Source organism: Planococcus citri, chromosome 5 (genome assembly GCF_950023065.1).
Source record: "Planococcus citri chromosome 5, ihPlaCitr1.1, whole genome shotgun sequence".
Lineage (NCBI taxonomy): Eukaryota > Metazoa > Arthropoda > Insecta > Hemiptera > Pseudococcidae > Planococcus > Planococcus citri.
Genome location: NC_088681.1, coordinates 26,133,561 through 26,152,129, shown reverse-complemented (window position 1 = coordinate 26,152,129; position 18,569 = coordinate 26,133,561). Strand labels below are relative to the sequence as shown.

Below are 18,569 nucleotides of genomic sequence, written 5' to 3'. Positions count from 1 at the left end.
CAATGATAGGATTAGGTGAGCGCGTCATATGGTTGCAGGGTTTGCACGCATTCTAAAATCAATCGTATCTTCTAATATCGTTGAAATTGTGAAAAAATTAAAGAACAAAATTTTGATGTATGTATGTGTGCTTTCAAGTTTCAACGGGTAAAATTCACTTCGTTATGGTGATAATTGGTCGATTTTAAAAACACCCTCACGTTTTATCACAATTTGTTATTTGGAAATGAAATTCGCCGGGTTAGGGGAAGGGGCAGTTTTTGTAGCAATTTTGAGTACAATCTTCGTGCTGTACGTGTGCGATTTATAAACCTTATTTTAAAGGTACGTATCAGTATTATACTCGATGTTCTTTCATCAGTACATACATATCATAGGCTTAATTTTAAACCGTTGTGATTGTTTCTCGAGTTGAATTTTCCCTCTGTATGTTGAAAGTGTACGAAACTCTGAAAGTTCAGGAAAAAGAAAAACCATGTTAAATTGATTTAAATTCGTGTTTTGCGTCTGTGTGGTGTGTGATGTTCTGAAAAGACATAACTCGAGAAGATTATCTTACTCAATAACATTGTTCATTGCTTGTGAGATAAGTGTTTCGTGAAATTATCTGATTGACCTATCATTCTGTGCGTGAGTAATGTTATAAACTTGGCATTTTACTTTCGAAGTGATTGCGAGAGATGAGTGTGAATTGTACGAATTTCAAGGTACATGATTTTCGAGAAGGGTGGCAGATGTAATAAATTGACTATATTGAAAGAGAAAATGATTGGTAATTGGTATGATAGGTCAATATTCGCTCGAGCTGGAAAAAAAAGAGCGAAGAAAGTAAAAACCGAATACATTTAATTGTGATTACTATCATTACTAATATTTTTGCTATTTTCTTGTTTCCCTATGAAGAGAATTTAGTACCTATACAAATTGTCGAGACGATGCTGGCGATCTACATTACTTACGTCGAACCCAATGATATTGTGTACCGTGTGTTTTCGCATGTTGAAAGCAGGTAACTTTTCCAGCCTTAAAATTACTTAGGTAATTTCTTTGTCAAGGATCTATGTAATGTCGCAGTGTTCCTCCCTCATTTCTTTCGGTATCCTCAGTTCTCCGATTTCTCTTCTGCCTTTATTTTTGGATTTTCCTCTCCGCTGCGATTTTTATCATTTTCCCTGCTCTATAAAAGTATTTATTTTACTGAGTTCGTTTTAGTGCATGTACGATTAACAAGAACGTAATCGGACCACGAATTATTTTTAGTTTTATGTTACGTTACAACGAATGTGTCGTAGTAAGATAGTGTTAAATTTAGCGTTACGTAGTTTTAAAATTATCATATGGCTGGAAATTGATTCTGTAGGTATTGATATCCCTCTCCCCCTGATATTCTAAAACTTGGTTAATTTTTCAAAGTTATTTTTGTATTGAGCCAAAACATCTAAAAATGCGTGAAAACATTTCAAAATGTGCACGATTTTTTCGGTTACTCTTGAAGTAACGTAACATGCTAGAAATAACTTTTGGTTACTTTTTCAAAATTTTGGTTGCTAAAGTTGGCTTTTTATTTACAAATTTTCAAAAATTTGAGCGTTTTTGTGCAAAGTTTTAAAATACTGTCACTTTTTTACAAAAAAATTTCCAAAAAGTCTTGCTTTCTCGCCAAAAATGCCAGCAGTATTCTTTGCTTCATACCCAAAGAATTGTGAAAAAGTGTCGCTTTTTTGACAAATATAGCGAGAAAACATCGTTTTTTTTACCATTACCTAATTGTTAAAAAGTCCTGCTTTTTGCTATAAAATTGTCAGTCTTGTTGTTTGCCAAAAACTTTCAAAAAGTCGAAAATCGACTAAAATCCCTTTTTTAGCAACATTGGTGAAAATCGTCGTCTTTAAGTCTCGCTGTTTTCCGAAAATTGTTCTAAAATATTGGTTTTTTTTTCAACGATTAACAGAAATCCTACCTTTTTTGCAATCTGAAAATTTCGCTTTTTCATCTAAAATTTCCAAAAAAATCGAATCTAATTTTTTTTGTATAAATCCTGCGAAAAATGTGACAAAAAGGTATAATTTCGTTGACAATGATTCCCAAAAATTTATGCTTCTTTTTTTCCAAAAATTGACCAAAAGTTGCACTTTTTTGCCAGAAATTGCCAAAAAGCTTTTATTTTTGTTAAAATTATTAGAGTCTTACTTTTTGTCAATTTTTTGTTTGCCAGAAACTGCAAAAATTGTCACCATTGCCAAAAATTGCCAGAAAGTTTCAATATGGTTCAAGTTTTTGAAATTTAATGACCATAACATTTAAATATGAAATCTTCTGTTTTTTTGTTTCGATTTTTTTTTTACGTTGAAATGTTTTGCTCACTGTGTCACTTTTTTTCTTACTTTTTCGAGATTTTTTAGTTACTGGTGTCACTCCTTTTTTTTTTTTTTTTTTTTTTTTTGAAAAAATTAAATACGATCTCTGAATGAATGAAGTACTGATTTTTCAAATTTTTGAGACATTTCATTTCAATTCTTCGTCCTTTTGTTTTCGATTTTATATTTTACATGGTATCGCAAAAACGATTCCTTTTTTAATATTTGACGAAAATTTCGAATGGAATTGGAATTATTTTATTGATGTTGATACTTTAAAACTTTTGAAAACCTCGATTTCTACCATTTTTTCCCTTATGATATATTTTTCAAGAATTTTTATCAGTATTTTAAAATATCGTAGTATTATTATAGGTATTTATTTTGCATCTGTTGTCGAAAATTACCTCTTCTCGTCTTCATTCCTTCCTCCTTCCTTTCCGACTAGCTCAAAAACACATGTCCATGGTATATGTAATATTGTGTTCTTATTTCAAATTTTTAAATTGATCGACTTTTCTATTTCGAAACAAATATTTTATACGTGGACGTGAAAATTTTCACGTTCTTCGTCTGATCTGGTTGTTTTTTTTGTACCCTAATTAATTCAATTTTAATTGAAAAAATTAATCGAAAATTTAGCCGAGAAAATTAAAAAATTGAAATTATATCTAAAAAACTCGATTAAATCGCGAGCTTCGTAATAATTTTTGTCTTTTTTGCCCTTTTACTCGTGTATACTCGAGCGTGTATATCGGTTCGTATCGTACTTCGCTGGAAGCTTTTGAATTAAAATTACCACGTTGGGAAAAAAGGTAATCGACAAAGTTTATTTTTATCGAAGTTGATTTTAAAGTTAATGGGAATTTGTGTTGTATAACTTTTTACGTTTTACAATTTGGAGTACCTTCGTCGGATCGATATTTTCGCGAACGAATTTTTAATCGTGTAGAATTGACGACGTAAAAAAATCGCTTTGAAGTTGAAAAATGAAATTTTTGTTTTTTTTCGAAGAGGTTTTCGTAGAAGTATTTTTATAACTCTTTTTAAGGTTATATTGTATACGTTATTGTGACCAATTTAATTTACTTGTTTAATAATCAGTTTTTCTCTCTCACTCTTTCGCTCTTTTATTTTATTAATATGTGTAATTTATTATTGTTTTAGGTTGCGCGCGATCTCTCAACACCTGAAAAAAAAATTAATTAGTTTTTGTTTTTAAAAGTAGAATAGGGTTTAAAATGATTTTTTTTCTCTTCTCGAAAGGATCCTAATTAATGCTGCGCGTAGGATATTGCTCTTATTTTATAAGTGTACATTTGAGAAAAAAAATAGTTCGTGGACCATATTCGAGTTTGAAATTGATGATTCTGTTAGGTATGATTTGGTGTTTTTACACTGCTGCTTAATTTAGCCAAATTGTACCTACGATAAATTATTTTATTTATGATTTTTTTTTTCATTGTAAAAGATGAAAGGGGTAGATGTTATTTTTGTAAAATGTTTCGAAATGAATCAAGTACTCGAATCGTCTACGACTATTTTTTTCACATCGGCGCGATTTATTTTAATAATCAAACTGGCGCGAATTATAATAAAGTAGAGAATAGGTGAAGTGAACTAATTGTCTGTTTGTGGGTGATCTCGTTTCAGGCGTGTTATTTAAAAGCCATCGAAACGAGACCGGATTTCGCTGTCGCGTGGAGTAACCTTGGGTGCGTTTTCAACGCTCAGGGTGAAATTTGGTTGGCCATCCATCATTTTGAGAAAGCAGTCGCGTTGGATGGTAATTTCTTAGATGCCTATATCAATCTCGGAAACGTTCTCAAAGAATCCAGAATATTCGACAGGTAGATTGAAATTTTTATTTTTTTTTATCTCGTATTATTACGTTGTTCTATTGTGCTGTGATTCGGGTATAGTTTTTAAGTCAGATGGGTTTCAAATCGGATATTGTGGTATTTTTTCTCATCCGACCTCCAATTCTGATTGAATGGAGGAAATGTACACGATGTTATGGGTTCCCCAATTCCCCACATTGCCCTATGCCCTATGGGTCAGATTTGGTCATTTTAATCCCCTAAAGAGTTCTAGAAATGGTGTGTAAAGAGACGATGATCGTCCTTTTATGTAATTTACATTAATTTGTTTCAATTTTGTTGACTGAGTAACTCGCGAAACAAATTATGTAAAAGGTTTGTGTATCTTTTGAACGTTTGAGAAGGGGAGTAAACCTTTTATACCAGGTCAACCGATATTGGTTTTTGGGACGCGTTTTGAACTTGTACGTAGAAATACGTGTACATATACGTAGAATGAGACGCGAATCAAAGCACCTGGAAATTTGGCGGTAGTTGCACAATGTCGCAGTGGATCTCTGCGAAGAAGGTACTCGACTTATGTATCGTACGTATTATGCTGTTGTTGGCCAAAGAAAAGGCGGGCCTTTACACGACCACGACGACTACAGCGATGGCGGCGACGACTGGGACGTCGAAGACTTGGTCGTTTTATTCGTATTATGGGGCACCGCGTGTACGGCGTGCGCTTGCGCGCACGTTGCGACCCGGCATATTCCGGTCGAGGCGCGCGAGCCTCCCCTCGAAAATTTGTATCACCTCGCCGGTTAGTCGTCTTCTCGTGTGGCGAAACTTGTCTTTTTCGGCGCGTCTGTAGTCGTTAAATCGCACTAATCGCGGTAGCTTTTCGTCGCTGCTTCGTAATTCGGTCAAAAAACTCGCTCGCCGCGTAATACGTACGTACGTATTATCGCTTCGTAGTATCGCACTTTTGCGATTCGCACCGCCGCCGCACCTCACCCTAGTCGAGTTATTTTAATTTTGTCAACATTTTTTTCACCTTGTTTTAAATTACCATGTACCATGGGGTTTTCCTCTCACGATGATCCGGCGAGCTTGTCGAGATTTCAGTGCTGCAGATTTGTGAACCGATCGACGAGAGTGTTTGTGGCGACGGACGGTTTTGTTGTTTCAAGGTGATTTCGAAATCTTATTCGAAGAAGACTTAAAATTTAACGTAGAAAAAAAACGACTTATACATAATGGTCTGGGTACCCCCCCGAATTGAGTGTATCTTTTTATTTTGAATCAATGGACTCGCTATCGCCATAGCAACGGTAGCTGCTTTTATATTAATATTTTCGTTTTGTCGACATTGTTGTGTATACGTATACACGTTTATTTGACGACGACGGAGCGGTATTCGTCGTGTTATATTCGGGCAGCCTGTTGCTTTTTTTCATACTTTTATTCCACCACGACGATGTGCACTTAGTAGCTTTTCTTACCGGTACCTATCCGTACCTATATACTTGGACCTAAATTGACTCTTGCTACTTTATGTGGTCAATTAGAGTGAAAATGTTCGTCTCATTATCGTCGACAAGGAGCACCCTCCTGTTCGTCGCATCGTCGTTACGAATTCGCTGCAAAAACGTCCTCGAGTTGTGTTGACGTATACGACCGTGTCTGTGTGTAAAATTTCGCCGCCGGTGGTGTTGGTTCGATGAAGATAACTGTTAATCGTTTATAGCATCGACGATGGACGAAGAACCTGCCTTTGTGGAATGACGATGACGATAAGATCTGAACTTTTGGAGAAGTGGCGACCGGCTCAGATCGAGGTGTGCTGAAGTGTCAGGGTGCGATGAGTTTGGGTGTTTTACGTACTATCGTAACCCTAACGTATTGGTATTTTTGCTGTATTGTGGATATTAGCGGTTGTTCCGTCGTCATTACATTAGTCGTGTTTGATAATAAGCTGAACTCTAAGATGGATTACCAATGCATTATCGTGTACACGGTGATTACCATATTACCGCCGAGATACGAGTACGATGAGCGTACCACCAGAAATAGTTGTTTCGGATGTATTAAGCGGACTATTAAAAGGTACGTGAATGAAAATAAGTATTTGAAAAATTGATCTATCGTTGTTGGATGATAGAAGTGAAATGAGGAAATTGAGTGGATATAATTGGGTGGGCTTTTTAGTGAAATGAAAATTTCTTATAAGAGGCCCTGTAGGAACATTTGATCGCCATTTTGGACCAAACTGTGATTGAAAATTGAATTTAAGCTCTCTTTGAAAATGGTGAAATTCTAAAAATTAGCTTCTTAATTTCTTCCAAGCAAAGCACGTTGCAATTGATTCTCGTTTGCATTTATCTTTGAAAATCATAAAGCTAATTTCGAGAATTTTTTTCATTTACAAAATGAATATTGAATTAGGCTTCAATTTTTCTCTAAAAAATTTATCGCTCAATTTTCCATTTGATCTCCTCTCTTGAAACATTTGTGGCCTGCGAAATGACGACTAAGTGACTTCACGATGAAGTGTAAATATTGAACTAAGTTTTTGACATTGAAAATTTTTTAATTCCAACACTCAAAGTTTTATCCCTATATGCTTATTGCTTGGATAGAATCAACTCATATGCCAATTTTAGTTCTCCTTTCTCCTCCATCCACATCAGATGTCTAGAATGACTCTTATTTACTGGTATACTTATCTTAAAGTGCATCACGAAAAAATAAAATCGTGGATTTTGATTAAATTTGGTGCAGAACTTCATTTTGAGTCGAAAGTCACTCAGAAAATGATTTTCATCTCTGGGGGTGCCCATAGAAAAGAGGTATTATTTGTAGTTTTCAAAGAATGTACCCAATCTATTCCGGCAAAAATGGACCAGTTTCAAAATATAGTAGGTACCTATGTATTTGAGATTCTGCGTTGACCTAGGTGATAACCATTATTACGTATTCAAGGAGATTAATTGTTTTCAAACCATGAATTTAGCCTAAGTGGTCTTGGATTTGATGGCAATGGCTTGGGTCGACACCGAATTCTGATATTATCCTTAGGCCTTGTAGGCCATATTCTCTTAAACCGGTGTGGTAGGGAGTAGAGCGAGAAAAACGACGACTTTTTCAAAAATGCTCTCTCTAAGGACACAGGCGATACACTCTGAATTTGAAACAGTGAAATTTCACTGCTCAACAGTCAGGACATTTTGCCTTTTTAAGAGCAGTAGTTTTTGACTGCAAAACAGTAGAAAACCTATTTTCTGATTTTTCTGCTCCCACGCCCTAAACTTGTTAATTTTTATAAGAAAAATGCGCTGAAAATTTAAATAGAATTGAGTCGGACCGAGAGCCCCTTTCCACACCCAGGTCTCATAAGGTTAGATGAATCCAAATAATTAAAATTGTTACATTTTTCACATTCTAATTATTCTTGAATTTGGTCCATTTTCATTAGAAAGGCACTATTCACGTAATACAAGTAGTTTTAGACTCCATCTTCCCCCTCCCCCCGGAATGATGAAAAGGAGGAATTGTCTCCTCCCTAAATTTCTAAAAATAATTGGGTTTCCTGACAGCTGATCATCATAGCTTGGGGGACCATGGGAAGTTTTTTTCATCAAATTTTGATGAAAAAACTATTGAGAATTTTGATTCAAAAACGAAAGTCGCTAAAAATCGTCCCGACTTGAAATTCAATTTTTGTATTTGAAGTACTTTCTATTAATATGAACCTAATATTCATTTCATTGAACAGGGTGTCCACAAGACTGGAAAACCTGGAAAAGTCAGAGAATTTCCTAATTTTCACGCAAAATCCCTGGAATTTTGAAAAAACGATCAATTGCAAATTTTGGATAAGGACCTGTGATGAAAGAAAAACGTTATTTTTTACTTCTACATAGAAAGACAAATTTTCAAAAGCTTTTGCCCTCGCTTTGCTCCGGCTTGTTTTCTTTTCTTTTTCAAAGGCAAGATGAACATTTCTAGATAATAAAAATCAAATTTTGAAACCAAAAAATGATCTCCTCACAAAAAAACATCGTTTTTATGCATCTCGAAATACAAATTTACAAGAGCTTTCGCCCTCGCTTGGACCTGTTCTGTTTTCTTTGTCAAAATCAACTTCCTTCGAAAAAAACATCATTCAAATTCTAAAATTTTAAAAGTCAAAAAAAACTACTTGGCCTCTCATGAAAAAACCTCGTTTTTATGCCTCTCGAAATGCAAATTTTGTGAAGCTTTCGCTCGAGTCTGTTCTTTTTTCTTTTTCCAAGGTAACTTCTAAGAAACCAAATAATAAACTCTTCACATAAAAAAACCTCGTTTTTAGGCATCCCGAAATGAAAATTTTCAAAAGTTCTAGCCCGAGCGAAGCGAGGGCTAATTTGTTTCTCATTTTAATATACACAAATATCATATTTTTAGGCCTCCAAAAATCCAAAAAACAAAAGAAAAGATTTTATAAGTCGTATGAATATTGTATAAATTGGCCAAAATTGATGCATGTTTTATTTATTTATTTTTAATTTAAAAAGTTGTAGTTGACATCGTAAATTTTTAAGACCTCAGAGTTTCCCAGAAAAATTTTAATTCTCAATTTTTTCTGACTCGTTATCGTTGTTTTGTTGTGAAAAAAAAAGGATGAGGAATGAAATTCCAACGAATCAAAATGTAGAATAGAAATAATTACAAATTTTCAAAATTTCGATATTTTATTTTAATTGGTGACAATTTGTCCCATGTTTTTCACGGCGATTATTTTGAACATTTTCGATGTGTTAGTGTACGTAGCTTTTCTCGTAAGTTAAAATTATCCTCCGTGATTCATTTTTTTTCGATCATGGAAGAAACGATGATAAATGATAACTGTTTCCTACTTTTTCGCATTTGACTTTGACCGACATTCTCACATAAAGAGAAATATTTATACTAAATCGTATAATAGGGAAGCAAGCTACTGCCCTTCGTGTATGTGCACGCCAACTTCGCTCTTTTGTTATGTATGTACTTTTGACGTGAGGCCACGTTTTCTTTATTCGACGTTGACTTGCCTTCGCCCAATATACGCGTATAGGTTTTTTCCATTCTCAACACTCGCGCATTCCGGCTGCTTCTTCGATTCACATCAAAAACTTTTGCTTTGATAGGTAGACTTTTTATTTATTCGAAGAGTAAATTTCCTCGTGCAAAGCATACGTTACGTACGTATCGTCAAACTCAAAAGAAAAAGTGAAAGCATCTCGAGCTTTTCAGAGAGGCGAGACAGGCCGAAAGGCATCTAAAGTAGGTCTTCTCGTAATTCAATTGCGCAAACTACGTTTCGGTTTGAAACTGAAATGAGAAGCTCGAAATGATGAGTTTCTTTCATCATTTTATTCATGGTCTGAGTACTACGTTTTTATAGAAAGATGGGCCAAGTTCGCTGCAAAAGAAGTTCGTTTGGCGAAAAGTTTCGCCGTGAGTATTCGTGGAATTTTTTCAAAGAATTATATCTTTTTATTTATTTTTTGCTTACTTTTCGGATAAAATTCGATTTCGCGGAGTTGAAAATTCTCTCAACGTTGTCAATGTAATAATGAAGACGAGTCGTTCGTAACGTGATGGTGAAAAAGCTCCAGGGTAAAGTTTCATTGTACGAATGCAACCAGCAGAACGACAACGGTTCATGTATAATAAGCTCGCAACCTCGTCTTTGAAAATTTACACTCTACAGTCGTTTAAATTAATCTTGGAACGTAAACCTCCGAGCCTGAAACCGAACCTTTGCGTACCCAGCTCACTTCTCGGTTTTTTTCGTGGTTAGGTCTTCACGTAACGTTACCTAAAATTTGATTATACATTATCCATGTTTCAGTGCACCGTTCTTTCTCTTCTTGCTACCAAACACGTTCGACTCTATCGTATTTCTGGTACGAGTATTATTATCGTGAAACGTGTATGGTAGCATTTGTGAGGAGTACGACTTCATTACTCTCTGAGCGAGAATTTCGGGTAAACGAATCACGCCAATTTATATGCATGAACCGCGATACATTTTAGTGATCGCCAGAGTACCAGGTATACACGATTGACGTTTTAATTAAGGTAATTCGTGCTCGTTTACGAGATTAATTTGTCGTCTTTATGTATGAGATGGTTGTGAAAACAAATTTTCATGGATTAAATTTTGAAGATCGCCGCATCCTGAACTTGATTTTGTGATGGTCCAAATCTAATATGTAAATTATTCATTTTTTCTACCATTTGTAGTTTCATTTTCATTTAAGATTCTGAGCATTTCATTCTTTCTCGTCAATTTTTTCAGCCAATTTATAGCTCGGTATGACCTCTTGTCCATCGTATGAGTTTTCGATTAAATTCTGAGAAGAATTATCACCTCGTAGTAATTTTCATCTCTATAGTAGATTTTTCTACAAAGGCGTAGTAAATTTCTCAAAAAAATAAGAAATAAAAGAACAACCGTCGTAGAACGAAAAACATCCGCCCAGACATTTATTAAAATGTTACACGGTAGGATTATAAACGAGCTTTTACTATACGTCCGGCTCCGACATACGTAGAACGTCAAACTGTTGATCATTATATGTATCGAGTATACGAAGGGAAGAAAGCTTTTTTCTGTACTTCTTTTTCACTCACTCTCTCTTTCTCTCCGTCGCTCACTGTAAGTAATAAAGGTACGTCCCTAAACAAAAATAAAAATATATAGCGAGGTCGTCATCGATAATACTCGTATACGTTCGTATTTTCATCTGTTTCCTTTTGTAGGCTTTATTTTCCCCGTATTTATTGTGCCCCCTTGGTTAGTGAAGTTGTGCTTCTGTTTGATGTTCGGTTTAGATACCCCCTGCTTAACCCCTTCCTCTGAATGCTGGCGAATTACCGCTACATTTCCTCGACTTCGACGTGCCTCAATCAATTCGCGTGTGGATGCGTATGTTTTATCTTCTGGAAAAGTGAAATTGTTTCTCGTAAATACCATACCTATAGAAATATCCTTAAACACATTCGGAAGAATATAAAAAGCACATACACACGTCATCGCAGGGGCGTTGGTCCTATATATACGATACGTGTATATGGGTGCGACTGAAAGGAAATACATACCTCTTCTTGGTGACCCCCTCACCCCTTTTAATGTCATTTTGTGTATGTGTTGGTGTGATGTTGATTGGCGTAGGCGTTTGTTTCTTTTTTCCATCTTCGTCACCCTGTACCCTTTTGTTTTTTCCTCGGCGGTAAATTTTCTTCGTTATATGGCTCTGTTATCCTGCTGTATACATAAGGGTAATCCTACCCCCTCCCCTCCGTCCCCGGCCCATTTTTTCTAGTGTGTCGCCTTCAGCTATACGTCCTCCTCATCGTTCCCGTGTTCGTATATCGCCTCCTTTATTGTTCGCGAGTTTTGTATTCGAATAAAACAAACGTCGCTGTGTCGTCGTCGCTTATCGAACAATTCGACCTAATTTACCGCCGCGATTCAAATGGTAATTACGAATCGTCTGCGTATCGACGCGCTAGCCTGGCTCAAGTTAGCCTAAGCCAATGAGAAATAACAGATTTTCTGTATTGGGTATGCTTTCAAGGATAAGAGGTTTTTTCATACTCTTCCACTTCGCCAATTTTTTTTTTGAGTTGGGTTTCAAGGTTAGGTACTTGCAATCTGAATAAATTTTAGCTCTAATGTTCTCCTCGTGGCCAGAAAATAGCATAATTGTGCCTTCCCAAAATAGAATTACCTCCCATTGGCCTTCTCCAACTCTGAAAAAAGATCTCAAGAGTTCTCGATATCGCTGTTGGAAAACCAGCAACTGAATGCTTACGAAGGGAACCTTTACAACGCGTTTACTCCGATCGAGCTGAAATTTGGTTCACTGAAAGAGTATATCGCCCTGACCTCAGAACCAAATTTTCAGCTGCCGAAGTTGATTTTTCGCTTTGTGGCGAACTTTTGAAAATGGAATGGAGGAAATAGCCTATTGCCTAATTTCTACAAAAAGACCAATCATTGAGGTACAAAACTGAAACTAGGTTTGTGTACTAAAGTTGACACCCCCCCCCCCCCGAATCTATTTGAAACAATTTTCAGCCGATCTGGAGCCTCCAGCAAAAGTTGGCTTTTTTCTAGCAACTTCAAATCACTCCAGAAGGCACTGTAATCAAAGTTGAAAAATGTCAAATTTTCAAAAAATTCCGGGAATTTGCCTGCCCTTTGAATACGACCCCCCGAGATTTGATTGCCATCACTTTTGGACCAAGCTGGAGCCTCCAGCAAAAGTCGACTTTTCTCCAGAAATTTAAAATCGCTCCAGAAAACGTTGTAATCAACTCCGACAGCTGAAAATTTAATTCTATCATAAGTTCGGTATTCCAAATGGATTAGGGTCGGCAAATCAAAAATCCGAAGTGACGAGTTTAAAAGTGTATTTTTTTACAAGTTGAAAAACGTCAAATTTTCAAAAAACTCCAGAATTGGCAATTTTTTGGAAATTCGCCTACCCTTCAAATTCGATCCCCCGAGAATTTATTGACATCACTTTTGGACCGAGCTGGAGCCCCCAGAAAAAGTTGACTTTTCTCAAGAAATTTCAAATCGTTCCAGAAAATTCGGTTCTGAGGTCTGGGTGACATGCTCTTTCAACATGAGCCAAATTTCAGCTCGATCGGAGTTTACGAGTTGTAAAGTTTTCCCTTGTCAGTTATTGCACAATACATCCGAGTTAACGAATGAAAAATACGACGTCATAGAGATATAGATACGATCCTGATTACCGCAGAAGGCCGCAGCATGTTCGTTTTATTTAATCAAATATCGTCCAATATTTGTTTTTAATTTACCGCGTTCGCAGTCGTTGGTCAAAAATACAAATAAAATGATACTGCCTCAATAGAATTTTCAAGTTTTCATGCGAAAAAACCGCCTCATCAAAACGCCCCAATCCCGCGCTCTTCGTCAATATTTTTAAAAAATTTCCCGAACCATGCTTATATAGAATAGAAGGAAAACTCGTTTTCAGCATAATACAAAGTAAACGCGTTCTAGCGGAAATCAACAAAGAGTGATTAATCCCAAATAAACCCAGTCACTCGATGAACCCCTCCCTCCTCCCTTCAACCGTTCCATAGCACACCTCCGTTTAAAACCGTAATATTCGTCATTATTTTGGGGGTAAAATCTCGCCTCAGGTTTAAGAGGTTAATCGAGTTTGAAAGGTGGTACCTTATCGTACTCACAGCACACGGTGATTGTTTGTTTGTGTCGAAAACAGATCGCCGAGAAAACTTATTCGGTAATTTGATATTATTTACGTCATCGATCGCAAACGCAAACGTCGTCTTTCACTATACGAAAACAGCTCTTCTCGTACGTATACGAGTACACACTTTTGTTTGCCTGAATCCTTTCATTTCTTGGAGCAATTTGATTAAGTTGTTTTCAGATGTATTGCTTTGGGTCTTTTGAATACTCGCAAACGTATATACGTACTGTACTCTTGTACGTGTGTATAAAAATTTCGGCGAATGTCGTCGCTTTGTCGTCGACTTTTCTCGGCGTCGTCGTCGTCGTCGTTTACATACGTGTAAAGAGGCGTGATTTATCGATATCGTTGATGAGACCAGACCCGTTGGAAAATTACCATTTGATTTATAGGCTGCCAATTGACCGTCGATGACGCGGAAGAGACCTTTTTCTTTTCCCCCTTCTCTTTCTTCATCGTCTCCTCCTTTTGCCAGTTACGAGTATTGTGTCGTATCGTATCGTATCGTATCGTGTCGCCTGGCTCGAAATGAAAAGCTCTTCGTTGTTGTAGTATATAATAGGTGCGTATATTTTATCAAAAACAAGGCAGCACATTTCCAGGCTACACGAATATACATTGTGATATACTTACGAGACACGAAAATGAGCAATTACGCGGTAGCCCTCGACTCGACACGGTATAACGGCCGGTAATAATATGATAATTGAGGTACCGCACCTCCGACCCTATTCCATGTACCTTTTGCTCGTAACAGCAACTTTGACAGGTCGACGCGATGTATTTGTTTTTTTTTCGAGGCTATTTTAGTATAGTAAAAAAATTCATTTCTTTCGATAAAGAAGACTAACTATGTAGTAACAGGGTGTTCGTAATGTTTTGTTGCTACGAAGAAAGTTGAATGATAAGTTGTCTGCCTGTTGATTACGATCGGAACGGAAACTGGCGCAGGATTGATGGATGGTGGTCCTCCTGGCGCAGAAGCCGCCACGCCTTTTTTTACTCTTTTATTATAAAGACAACTGAATTAGTGGACTAATTTGGCAACGAATCGATTTTGGAGTTATTTTTGATGTTGTGGAATGTGTGAAAATTATATTATAGAATCCAAATTTATGGCGATTTAAAATGATTTCGAGATCTATTTTTTTCGACGAATGCTGGTTTTACATGAATTTTATGGCTTCCTAGAAGTGGTATCAGGGTCAAAATAGAAATTGAAACCATCATGAAGGCTGAAATATCGTAAAATTAAATGAATTACGTACATGTACAGGGTGTCCATTCTCTGAGAAACCGATAAAAATCAAGAAATTTAGCCTTTTTGTATAAGTCGTAGAAGTCGGCCTCAAATTCCGATCAAATTCGTAATGATTCATATTACTAAAACAAAAAAACTTAGTCTAGTGTATGAAGAAGATAAATTTTTGAAATTTTGTTCATTTTTTTTTGGCATAATAAAAGTCCTGTTTTTTGACAAAAATTCGGAAAATCGCATTTTTTGCCTAAATTCTCATTGGAAAAAATAGTCGTAATGTTCTGCCAATTTTCAAAATTGTCAAAAAGTTTAATTTTTCTGTCAAAATTGTCATTAAACCCCAAAAGTTCTGTTTATTTTCGAAATTGTTTTGTTTTTTTGCCATAAATTATCAAACAAAACACGGGGTTTTCTTGCCCAAGATGACAGAAAGCCTTTTTTTTTCTGCCTGAACTGCCGCAAAAAGGCATGTTTTCTGCCAGTGTCAAAAAAGTAGATTTTTATCCAAAATTTCCAGTCTTGCTTTTTTTAAATTTCCTCTATCAACCATTGTAATTTTTCATTTCCTTTTTTCACTTTTTTAGTTTTTTTTGTAAATGAAAATGTTTTTACCTCCAAAATTCTGGCTTGAAGCGTGAACAAATTCTAAGCTTCCTCTTCATCAAATTGAACCCTCTCTTGCTATTTGAGTGTTGGACTGGCAAATCGGAGAATAGTTGGTCTGGGAAAATCATTTCTTCAAAATAGTGGACACGCTTATTTTTTTTGAAAACAAAATTCAAAAACTCTCACGCATGCGTGAGAAGACCGACTATTCTTCAAATACCAATCTTTTAGACGAACAAATTGAATCACTTTTTTTGAAACATTTGTATAGCAATTGATCTATTTACAATCGAATTAATTACGTACGATTGATGATTAATAATTAAAGTGATTGATTTCTTGGTGAATCATTCGCAAACGGATCGCAATTAATTTACAATTTATTCGATTTTTGTGAAACTACAGGGTGTCTAACACTCCTATTTATCCTATTTATCCTACTAAAGTCCTTTTTTTTTTGCCTATGACACCTTTTTGTCCTTTTAGTGTCCTTTTTTTCAACAATTTTATCCAAAAGTCCTTTTTTTTCAAAATGACTTCCAAATTTTCAATTTTTTCCGGAATTTTGAACTTGTAGAAAAGGGCTCATTTGTCGACTTTTTCAGAACTCGAATCATACATTTTTGGGAGCTTCTGCCCTCGCTTCGCTCGGGCTATTTGCTCTTTTTTTCCAGATCAGTAACTTATTGATTGAATTCAAGAAATGTTCAAAGTTTGAATCAGAAAAATAAACTCCTCCTTCCTTACACAATTTTTTTATTTCTCTGCAAAACATGAAATTTTGAAAACTTTTAGCCCTGCTTCACTCGGGTTTGTTTGCGTTTCTTTTTCAAGTTTGAATTTCTTCTTTTCTTTTCTTTTTTTTTTTTTTTTTTGAATTGGGGTGTTGAATCTTAATTTAAATTTTAAGATTTTGTAGCAAAATATAGGTAACTTATTACACAAAAAAAACATCGTTTTCATACCTCTCAAAATATTGAATTTCTAAAGCTTTTGCCCTCGCTTCGCTCGGGCCCGTTGTTAGCTTTTCTTTTTCTAGTTTTAAATTTCCAAAAAAAATCATAAGTAATTCAAATTTTAAAATTTTGAAGCAAACCATAAATTATTAATTCATCACACAAACAAACTTTGTTTTTGTACCTCTCGAAATGCTGTTTTTCGAAAAATTTCGCCCTCGCTTCGCTCGGGCCCGTTTCGAATACCGTCGTTTTTATGCCTCTCGGAATATTAATTTCCAAAAGCTTTTGCCATCACATTGCTCGTGCCCGTTTGCTTTTTTTTTCATTTTCAATTTTCAAGTGTTCAAAAACTGTCCTGTTGAAAGTCCTGCTAAAATTCCTTTGGCTGAATACTTAAATGAAAATTTTGAACCTCCCACCTTGAAAAAAATTTGACCCCCCCCCCCCCTCCCACCACAAAAAATTCCATAAGTGATCGAAAAATGACCTGCTGAAAGTCCTACTAAAACTCCTTTTTAAGTCTTTTTTTTTCATTTTGAAATTTTGTTAGACACCCTGAACTATTGTATAGAAATTGATCTGTTTACGATCGAATCATTCACAACCAGTTGGCGATTGAACAAATTGATTGATTTCTAGGTGAATCAATCACGAACGAATTGATTAATAGTTGATGAATCACTCGCGAACGAATTGATAATTAGTAGGTGAATCATTCGCGAACGAATTGATTCGTATAAGTGGCTCGCAGTTCGCGAACGAATCGATTCACTTACCTAATTTTTGGTGAATCATTCACAAACGAATTGAATAATTTTCTGTGAATCGTTCACGAACGAATTGAATAATTTTTGGTGAATCATTCGCGAACGAACTGAATAATTTTTGGCGAATCATTCGCGAACGAATCTATTCATTTACTAAATTTTTGGTGAATCATTCACGAACAAATTGAATCATTTTTGGCGAATCATTCGCGAACGAATCAATTCATTTACTAAATTTTTGGTGAATCATTCACGAACAAATTGAATGATTTTTGGTGAATCATTCACGAACAAATTGAATGATTTTTGGTGAATCATTCACGAATGAATTGAATAAGTTTTAGAGAATCATTCCCGAACAGTCGGTAAAAACAAGCAAATCAAAAACGTGAATTCCATGACTTGTTCATTATAATAAGTATCCGATTAAGTGGCCATGCCATGGCTATCAATATTTGTGTTATGAAGTTTCATCGTTGAATTATCAACCCCTTTTTTTTTCATAAAATTCGAATGTTTTGATATGACACACGATGTTTTTTCGGAGTTTTTGTTAAGTGCTTTTCTTTTCTCGATTTTGATATTTATTTTCAGGTTTATAAATACATCGAGCGTACTTTGACGCGAAAAAAAGTGAAAAATTTTTCGCACACAGATAACCACCCCCGTCCGTACCACTTCGTTATCTATCGAACGCTTACGTTAGAAGTGTTATGTGGCAGTATCGAAATTCGCGTTATCGTCGAGTTTCCTCGTGTACGCACTTTCAACTCGAGAGGAAAAAACCAACAACCGAGATATCGGATCGGAAATTTCCTCTGCCTCCCCCTTCTGATGAAAAATATATTTACGTATACGTAGGTTAGGTTTACGTAATCGACGAAGAGAGAAAACGTTGGTAGTGGTGCAACATAGCGTATAGATATAGAAAAGCCGACGATGCGATGGTTAAATGTAATTCCGGTCAAGTAACCCGTATATAGCGAAAGCTCGGTTTTATCCCACAGAAAGACAGCGCCACAGTTCACCCCTTTTTCTAGCTTCGCCTATCTTTTACATCCTCTATTAGTCGAAGCGATAATTCACCGGATCTGCGAGAGAGCTAAAGCTCGCTCTTTAGCTCGATACTCGTTGTCATCATTATCGTTGGTCGATTTTTCAAAGTTTCGGGAAAAATATCGCGTCTGGTTTCATTGAAAAGGTGATTTTTCTATACACGCCACGCGAAAAAAAACCACCGTCGATTTGTGCTCATGTATGTACTTCACCAAAATACGCTGACACTCGTAGATTTTCTCTCGCTAGCGCCCCTCTTTGCTGCCTTGCTGCCTCTAAATTCATTATCTTTGTCGAAATACCGAAACGTTGTTGTTTTCGAGTGCACAGAAAGAGGTTTAATTTTTTTGAAACGTCGCCAAAAACAATACTCGTACATCTACCTTGCCTTGGGTGTAGTATACGAGAAGAATGAAATTTTCCAACGTTTATTAGATTAGCAACTTTGTCTCCCGTTTAATTTTTTGTAATAGTTCGATT

At 35.9% G+C, this 18,569-nt stretch overlaps 1 protein-coding gene across 2 annotated transcripts in view; it reads left to right on the top strand.

Moving 5' to 3' along the window:
* The window catches only part of sxc (O-linked N-acetylglucosamine (GlcNAc) transferase sxc), a 62,653-nt gene that overhangs the window by 2,300 nt on the left and 41,784 nt on the right, over positions 1-18,569 (top strand). Inside the window, exon 5 of one of the 2 annotated variants that reach the window (XM_065365382.1) lies at positions 4,011-4,207. In XM_065365382.1, the coding sequence (XP_065221454.1) occupies positions 4,011-4,207 (197 nt within the window). Of the gene's footprint in view, positions 1-4,010; positions 4,208-5,007; positions 6,269-18,569 lie in introns of those variants that run through there. The other variant, XM_065365383.1, reaches the window with a different exon arrangement.